The 9,550-nt window shown below is 35.1% G+C and overlaps 1 protein-coding gene across 2 annotated transcripts in view; it reads right to left on the bottom strand.

Moving 5' to 3' along the window:
• Positions 1 to 263: 263 nt before the first annotated feature.
• The window catches only part of PFD5 (prefoldin 5), a 52,205-nt gene continuing 42,918 nt past the window's right edge, over positions 264 to 9,550 (bottom strand). Inside the window, exons 3-4 of one of the 2 annotated variants that reach the window (XM_089791611.1) lie at positions 2,441 to 2,518; positions 264 to 720 (exon numbers count right to left, since the gene is read on the bottom strand). In XM_089791611.1, coding sequence (XP_089647737.1) covers positions 637 to 720; positions 2,441 to 2,518 — 162 coding nt within the window. In that variant the 3' untranslated portion in view covers positions 264 to 636. The remainder of the gene's footprint in view (positions 721 to 2,440; positions 2,519 to 9,550) is intronic. The other variant, XM_089791612.1, reaches the window with a different exon arrangement.

Raw genomic sequence — 9,550 nt, 5'->3', positions numbered from 1 at the left:
CCCAACTAATTCTACATAAACAGAATGGTGTAGGTTTACTACAATTAACCAACCAATTCCAAAGAAACATTCTGCTTCCAACCAGAGTAGATGTCATTTTTTATTTTTAATGCATAAGATTTCTGCTGATGAACCTTATAAGCCATTTTTCTAAAGGTTATTAAATTCTGGTTTTTATGCTCAACCCATATGTTTTTTAAAGACACATAAAATTAGAATCTTACGTCCCAAAAGAAAACAACCATAACCAAATGCCTCCAAACTTGGTCTTCAAGATTCCCTCGATTATGCAAGTCTTTGCAAATTAACATTTGTGTTACAAGCACAACCAATGAATGGCTGCAAATTGTAGCCTGTAGCTATCTGCATGGCTGGCATTTTCAGTCTCAATGTTCAGAAGGAAATCGACTCACAAATAGACTCATTTGAATTTTCCTTCTTTTCTAATCATATTTTCAAGTTACACATAGTGGAGTCAGAGACATCCAACAAGCCAGAAAACCTGTATTTCTGTTCAAACTATACATATTATTGGAGCACATTCTACCAAAATTATAGTCACTCTTCCAAATCTTTCATTCGATGAATGCTAAATTTAGTTTCACCTGTTATCTGGCTAGAACTCCATCTTGCTCACTATTTTGCTGACATTACTTGTCTCATTTTTGCCTGTAACACTAAATTTACTTGATCTGCTGCATTTTTCTTTTCCGTAGCAACCTGGACATCAAAATCAAAAACTCATTCTTTATTGCTTCAAAATATTGTGTGGCAGTACTCATATTTACTGTGATATCAGTTCTTTTACTCTCAGATGGAAAACTCTCACACAGCAAAAACTTGCCAAACCCCCAAAAAAAACTCGGGAAAAATTTGGCCAGTTCTTAAAAAATACTCGGGGAAAAACTGGCGAACCTAAAAAATACTTGCAGTTCAATTAAAATTTCATTGTTTTTTACAAAATTCAATGAAAAGATGCATCCCATGAGTTAATTAATGAGAAGACAAAAGAAACAAGCAGAGTTTAGATATATATAGATGCAAAGTGGGTACAAAATCACATTCTCATGCAAAATGTTGATGGCAAGAAGCAAAATAGTAAATAATTTCTATAAAATTAGAAGTAAATACATCATTGCAGTTAGTTTCTATACAACTAGAAGTACATACATCAGAGTAAATAGTTTCTATAAAACTAGAAGTAAATACATCATAGCAAAATAGTCCAAGAGGAAGTTTCAGCAATTTTGGCTTGCCGGAAAGTAATGTTTGTCTTGTGTAAGAGCAAGTGGTTGAGCTAAGTCTGCCAGGACTCAGGAATATAGAATTGAAACTGAGTGATCTCTGAGAAAATGAGTTAGAATAATTAGAAAGTCCTTGTTCCAGCTTCAAGTTGACCTCAAATTGCCATGACAGGTTGTGGGAGATTACACTACTGAAGGCACGTTGAATCCTGAAATTTGGCCAAGCCTAGAAACTTTTGAAAACCCCAAAATCTAAAATCTGTATTTTAACTACTACGCAGCTGAAAACTATCTCAAACATCTTGACAGTATTTATAAAAATATAACTTAAAGGCTATGGGAAAAGTAGAAGTAGAGGGTCTAGTCCTAGAAGTTTGTAATAGGCTTGACTATGCGTCCTCATTCTCAGTATGTCAAACTAAGTCTGTGGCTTGTCCTCCATCTTGGATGTAGCCCTGCCTCTAGCTTCTCCTAGCACTAGCAATGACTACTAATTTAATTCAATGTGATCCAATGTGAAACTAAATCCACTACCCTCCTCCATAGCCTACCTCTCCAAATCATTGATGTCATCTTCTTCAAAAACCCCCACAAATCCACCTCAAATCCATAGAAATCAGATTGCAAGTGTTTGGATTACAAGGGTTTGGAAGACTATCTTCCCTCTCAGCAAAATACAAGTGAAGAAATGAGAAATGAAATTAATTTCGGTCATTTTTTGCCTTTAAGTGCTGTTATAAAACTACAACCAAGTTTTTAACAAAAACTCGTCAAGTTTTTGGCAAAAGCTCGATGAGTACTCAACCAGTTTTGACCAAAAATTTGGGGAGTTTTTGTTGCTAGTAAACGTCTTAAAACTCACCAGGCCAGGCTAGTTTTTGCAACTCGGCGAGTAATCTGCCGGTAGTAAATCTATGATTTTATTGTTGTGATGGAATTGGTTTCATAAATATGGATGCCATTAATCATTTATGGACTTACAAATCCTAGATGGTAAATATTTGATTCTTCAGCATCAGCATCACCATGTTTATTCTTAAAATTCATGAAACAATTTTAATTGCTTGTTACAGAAAATATGTAACAAGTTGATACTGGATGATCAACAAAACATACGTAATGCCTAAGCACATTTGACCAGTGGGGTACGTCCAAAACACTAGAATGCAAAAAGTACAAACATTGGAGTACTGTACCTCAACAAGTTTATCATGATTTGCCTTGAGGAAGTTTATTTTTCGCTCACAGTATTCTTTTCCTTGAGGCATGCTTTTCTGATACAGAACAAAAGAGTTGTACAATAAGAGAGTTGCAACCAAACATATGTAATCAAAAGTTATCATGAAAAAGAGAGTTCTTTTTAAGTGAACTGAGGCCTTCCATAATCTATACATATCTTATCAAAAGTATTATTCCGCACGTCAGATGCAAGATACAATCATGAGCATAAACTGACTAGAGAAATTACCAATTAATTCTGCCAATTAGGCTCTAATTTTCAATGCAAGGCACAAAGTTACAAACTATCCATGCAACAGTGCAGAGCTCAAATATGAAAGCCCAACACCCACATGAAACAAAGGTACCAAGTTGAATTTCAAAGTAACAATAAAAAACCCTTTTTGAGATGGGATTAATGCATTGAATTGAACTTCAAGATAAGTCATGCAGTAGTCACAAATATAGCCATTGTAGTAGTCATTTCATATTCAATACTAGTTAATACTCAGGGAAGCAACTATCCAATCAAGACAAATAACCTTCTTCCCATACAACCACACTACACAGAACCAATACAAAAATAAAAATCAGTGTGTGAAATCAAGGATAATGCATGACAGCGACATGGCATTCACCTAAGAGCCACGAAGGAGAACCCAAAGTACGAACCATGTAATTCAAATACAAAAGATGACAAAAATAAGAAAAATAAGTAGTGAAATCCGTAGCCTAAGCCTATTTTATGTCTTAACCAACTAAAGACTCTCCAAGGTACCTATTGCCTACAAAAATCATTACCTGAAGTAAAACATGCAGAAAGGTAAAAGAAACAACAAAACAATACTCAAACAGAACAAAGAAAACATAAATGAAATAGAAGAAAATGCTGGATCAGAAAAGAAAAAGACAGTAATTGTATATCATTTGACAATTTCAAAATAAAGCACAAACGTGTGTCATTCAATAATATAAAAAAAGATGTGCATCTTAAAACACGGTGACCATTAAGGAAAGGGGAGTGTACTACTACACTTACATTTGGCTTTCAAATGCTACATATCCACAAGAACATATTATGAACATGAATAGAAAAATAGTGGTAAGAAAAAATATAATTACAATGTACACATCTATATAAATAACAAATATTTCTATAGCATCTGACAAAAACATTCTTAAATACCGTTTGCAAGCAAGAAGTCTTTCAATTTGTTTAAAACAAAGGCAAGGGGGTTGAGCGGAGAAATGATGTAGGATAAAAGCTCTCTACAACAGATAATTCGTACATCAACTTACATATAAAAATGAGATCATGGGATGGATACTGAGTGAATTTTTGAGAAAGGCTTATCAAGACAACAGAGCTGAGGAACAGCACTCAGGCACTCAGGAGCCAGGTCATTCAGCCCCGGCTCTTCTCGTTTTTCTGTTCGTTGTGGTGGGTCAAGTGCTTGGGCTGTTTAACAGTATGCATAGGCAGGTGGCGTGGGCTCTGGGGCTCTGCAGGAGTCTTTTTGTTCTTGACAGAGTTTTTGGTTCCAAGTGTGTTGTGTCATGGTGCCTTAGGCAGAGCAAGGCGGGGGTGGTGTGTCTGGAGTGGCTTCTGCTGGGGAGGTGTGGGTCTTGATTTTTTGGGTGCTTTCAGAGATGGGGTTTGTCCCCTTGTGTCTGATTTTTTTTATACAAGGGCTTTGCATGGCTTTGCACGATGGCTCCTTAAGGGAATATCTCCTTCAGATTAGAGAACATGGTTTAACTGAGGAGTCTTTTCGATTAGAAGTAGAAGCTATTAAAGATCTGAAGAAATGGGAGCTTTGTGAAGAATGTTTTTGGAAACAAAAGTCCTGCATTGACTGGTTCAGGAGGGAGATAGAAACATTGTTGTTTTCCATAATTCAGTTAAAGATAGGAGGCAAGGGAATCTCATTACGTCTCTCGGGTTCTCTAAAAGAACATCTGCTTTCTTCTTTCAGGTTGATATCTAGAGAGATTATTCATTTCTACTCTATTTCTTTTACTGAGGATAACCCTATGGTTAGAGAAGTGCTTAGTTAATCAAGCAATGGTTGCTATGGATTTGCAGCAAAGGCTCAGAGGCTTTATTTTAGTTGGAATCTTGGGATAGGTTCCGTCTTCTATTATTTTTGCATCCGCATCTACTTCCTCTCTGTAACATTTTTCATAAGGCTGGATGGACTAAGGTGGAAGACTGAAAACCCTCTCAACATCTGGGACAACCTAAATATTTTTTATTGGAACAAGCCTCATGAATGGCCTCCAGGGAGCTCTAAAGAGGGATTTCCAAGAGCTTTAAAAGATTCTGGGAAGCAAGCATTGTAGCTCCCTAGGAGAGAAGCATGCTTTCTTGGGGCCCCAATCCAAAAGGAAAACTCTCAGTTGCCACAAGCTATCACAAGTTGGCAAATTCATGTGAGATCTGGAGTCCCTTGGGGGAAATAGGTTTGGAGCAAGTTTTCTTAGCCCACGTGTGACTTCTTCATGTGGCTGGCGGTTCGAAATCAATGCCTCACCTGGGCTAATTTGTGCAAGAAAGGATTTCAAGGTCCCTCTATGTGTCCTTTACGCAATAGCTCTTCCCACATTTTTTTCATGTGCCCCTTTTCCACGGTGATATAACATTGGACAGCCTAAGTTGGTCTGTACAACCTGAGTTGCATAGGGTGGAGAACTTGTTAATGTTTTATAGCGTCAGTCGGATAAAAGATATAATGTGAACATAAACGACATCTCCTTGATTAAATGTTATCACAGATAAAACAATATAGATCTATGAAATATATATATAGATTGCATAGATACATATATTAATTATTGGTTTCATGCTGATAGGTTGTATTTAATGAGATGTGCCCCTTGGTAAAGGTTATGTTCATATCCCCCTTCAAATATAATTATAGGATTTTAACCCGCCTTTGAAACACACATAATATCAAAGTACTATTACAAAGTGGGGTTCTAAGGGTAAGGTTTTAGTTCATACAAAAATCTAAAATTATAAATCTAATCAAACTCTAACATGGTATCAGAGCCGGTCTAAGAGACGATTCAGATTAGATTTATTTAATCGGTGCACTCAAACATTATTAAACCCTACTTATCAAAATGATAAGCGGAATGAGGATTGAAGATAGACTCAAAGGTGCTTCAAATTTTGAAGCATGGAAATAGCGTATAATGATGATACTAAGAAAACAAAAGTTAACAACGATTGTGAAAAATCCTCCAAAAAATAAGCTCCGAAAAATAAGAAGACTGATGAATGGGAAACTAACAACACCAAAGCAATGGAATTATTAGTAGATGGAGTAAAAGATCATCTACTACCTATCATCACAAAATTAGACTCTGCATATGATATGTTCAAACCTCTAGAAGACATGTTTGAGATCAACAACACTAGCAAGATTCTCACTTTGAAAAATCAACTCAATAATATAAAAATAAAGAAAGGAGAGTCCATCACATCATACTTTATGAGGATAACAGAATTAAGAAACCAACTATTAACAGTTGGTCACAACTATGATAGCAAAGAGTTCATTATGGTATCATTAAATGGGCTGCCTTTTTCATGGGAAAACTTTAGACAAGGAATAGGTGCTCGTTCTGAACCCCCAAAATTCGATCGACTAAAAGCTGATTGCATTCAAGAAGAGTGTAATCGAAAAACTAGAGGAATTGACACAGAGTCCACAAATGAAGACATTCAGGCTCTCACCACAAACTTAAAAAAGAAAAAGGGAAAGAATGATAAACAACCATTCAAGAAACAAAAAGATCTTTCTCATGTACAATGTTTTACATGCGACAAATATGGTCACACTGCAGCAAGATGTCCTGACAGAATCAAACATCAAGCTTCTTTCGCTGAAATCAAAAATTCAAACTTGGATTCAGAGAATCTTGCATTCTAAAATAACCTCAAAGATTTTGTAAAATTCTAGATTAAGAGTAAGTTTTTTATTATCTACACCAAGCCTCTAGCAAAATAAAATTGAATCCCTTTCGAAGTAAACTAGGTATGCTGAAATTAATGAGAAGACTTTCAAGATATTTATTGTACTATTCAATTACTTATTAACTAAAGTTATTTCGTATGGGCCTTGTGTACATCATGAGGAAGTGATGACTTCCAAATGATTATCACTTGTATTTGTAGGAGTTATTGAAAGATGGCGATCTTACAATAACTTAATTTTCTATTATGATGGATGTCTTACGATATCTATGCGGATCATGATAGATTATGGTGAATGTTTATATGGTACACATTATGAAAATGTGTGTCCACATACCTTATAAATATTTTTGAGTACTTGGTGAATGTTATGCAAATTGATGTTCAGGAGGCCATTACTCATAGTACTTGGTGAATATTTTGCAAACTTGACGTTCAGGAGGCCATTACTCAAAGGCACCTAGTGAATGTCAAATGAGTTGATATTCAAAGACAAATAAGTTGACTTTAAAATGTCAAATGAGTTGAGATTTGCCAAATGAGTTGGCATTCAATAAACTGGGAAGTCAAATCAATTGACATTCCAAAAACCATTTTAACATTAAGGTCATGTGTTATTCATATTGTGTATGAATCGTGTTCATCCTCCCTAGCTAAGAGAAAGTGTAATGTTTTATAGCGTCAGTCGGATAAAAGATATAGCGTTAACATAAACGACATCTCCTTGATTAAATGTTATCACAGTTATAACAATATAGATCTATGAAATATATATTAATATATATAGATTGCATAGATACATATATTAACTATTGGTTTCATGCTGATAGGTTGTATTTAATGAGATGTGCCCCTTGGTAAAATATCCCCCTTCAAATATATTTATAGGAGTAAGAAACCGCCTTTGAAACACACATAATATCAAAGTGCTATTACAAAGTGGGGTTCTAAGTGTAAGGTTTTAGTTCATACAAAAATCTAAATTTATAAATCTAATCAAATTTTAACACTTGTACTCTTGGAAAAGAGGTCACAAGTTTAAATCCTACTAGGGAGTAGGATATGTATGCCTTGGCCTGACTTGTAGCACAATTAGGTGTCTCCTGCAAGGAGTACAGGGTAGATCCATATTGATATCACTAAATGTAGACCCCCAAAAACATATCATTGGTATTGTGGACTATAAAAGAACCTTTTTTTGTATATACCTCCTCAGAGAAGTTTTGGGGTCAAATGGGGAACCCCCCAACCCCGACTACTTTTCTTCATATTGCATGGAATATTCGCCCTTCTTTTATTCTTTGGAAAATTTGACCAAAAAAACAAGAAAATGACGAGTCATCAATCATGGATGCGAATTATTAGTGGGTTACTAAAAAGCCTTTCAACCGCGTGTAATTTGTTTGGCACTATGAATCTAGGTGATTTGGCTATTATTTAGAGGCCGGGTTTAGAGAACTATGGGAATCAATATCCATATTCCAGAGTGGCAAGATTCGTCAGGATGTTTGTTGAATACCAACTCCTCATGATGTTCTTAAGCTAAATATCGATGGTTCTTACAGAACTAATCCTAGGTGTTGGTTCCCAAAACTGCACAATGGAAATCCAAGAGCTTGTCACTTCTCCGATAGGATTCCACAATCAATTCTAGTCAATGAACGAGAATCATCTTGATTCCCTTGCACTTCAAGCTCCACTACACCTAGGTGGATATACCTTCTCCTCAAACCTGATTCTTTGGTTCAGAGCTTTTCTAAAGCAAAATTAAGCTTTGGAGGTCTCTGGCTAGCAAAGGAATATATAGATTTTCTGACTTCAATAATAGAAGGACCACTGCCTCTGCTTATCCGAACAATAGAATCAGCTTCAATGAATTTTCACGTACAACTTTATAAAGTTCTTATGCACTTGAACAGTCAACATTTTAATAATCAAGATGCGACAGACCAAATATTATGCAATCTTAAATTAGTCCAAACTGAATTTTAACTCCTCTGGTAGGGAGACAAACTGGACACAGATACAGAAACAATTATATATTTCACTATATCTATGATGATCGAATTTAAAATGCTAAATGACCATGTCCACTTATCCGACATTAAAATTGCTTACAGAATTTTTTTAAATGATTATAAAGGACGAATTGACTGGAGTTTAAATCTCCATGCCATTTAGAAATAAACAAGACATTTATTTTATTATTAAAATAAAATAAATGACTTTATATTACAAAGTCATTTTAAGCCCTTATTCCTCCATAGAAGTGAATGTATAAAATACTACTTCTTGAAAATGATTGTTTTTCCAAATGTGTTTTGTCTTTTCCTTGCATATGTCATATTTATATCTTGTTTACCCTAAACTTGTGACTTTTCAAATGAAAAATCATAACTTATGATTTGCTTCTCTTAAGATAAATCACATCTTTTCATAAATAATTTCTTTTAACGCAAAACTGAAGCCTTCAATAACTTTAATTATTTGTATGTTGTAATTTGTCTATTTATTAATCCTCTTCATTAGTTCTATTGGGCACCATGTTTCATTTATTGGGCCTTCCGCCTCCATATCCAACTTCCATCACAGGTTTCTCATTATTATTGCTTCGTGCATCAAAGGCTTTGTTCAACCATATAATTTCCTTAGTTCTGACGGCAGTGGCAATTAAAAGTATTCTCCTTCTAGATTATAGCGACAGTAATACCTAACGACACTTGTATTGATGGTTTTGAATGTTGTTCCACACATCAATTACTGAAAACGATGCTCTATATGTGGTGCATATTATTCTGTTTAGTCTCGATAAAAATCCCTCCTATTTATTTTATCTCTCCGTCAAAAACTTAGGACTCCACCTTGTGCGATTTACTTGGTTTATTTGTCAGTAGCAATACAAATATAAGTGCCAATAATGATATAACTTTCATCTCCTACCTTTGCATATAGAGAATCTATGATGTTTCCTCAAATCCTTTGGCCTTCGATAACAAGCAATTAGTATGATATAGTAAATCCAACCACAATCACCAGCGTTAAGGGGCTACGAAGACTTTCATTAGATCACTTGGAGCAAGGCTTCACATCATACAAAATAGGCTTC

Source organism: Cupressus sempervirens, chromosome 7, assembly GCF_028749045.1.
Source record: "Cupressus sempervirens isolate cs-2001-9-10 chromosome 7, ASM2874904v1, whole genome shotgun sequence".
NCBI classification, from domain to species: Eukaryota; Viridiplantae; Streptophyta; class Pinopsida; order Cupressales; family Cupressaceae; genus Cupressus; species Cupressus sempervirens.
This window is presented reverse-complemented; position numbering and strand designations above follow the sequence as displayed.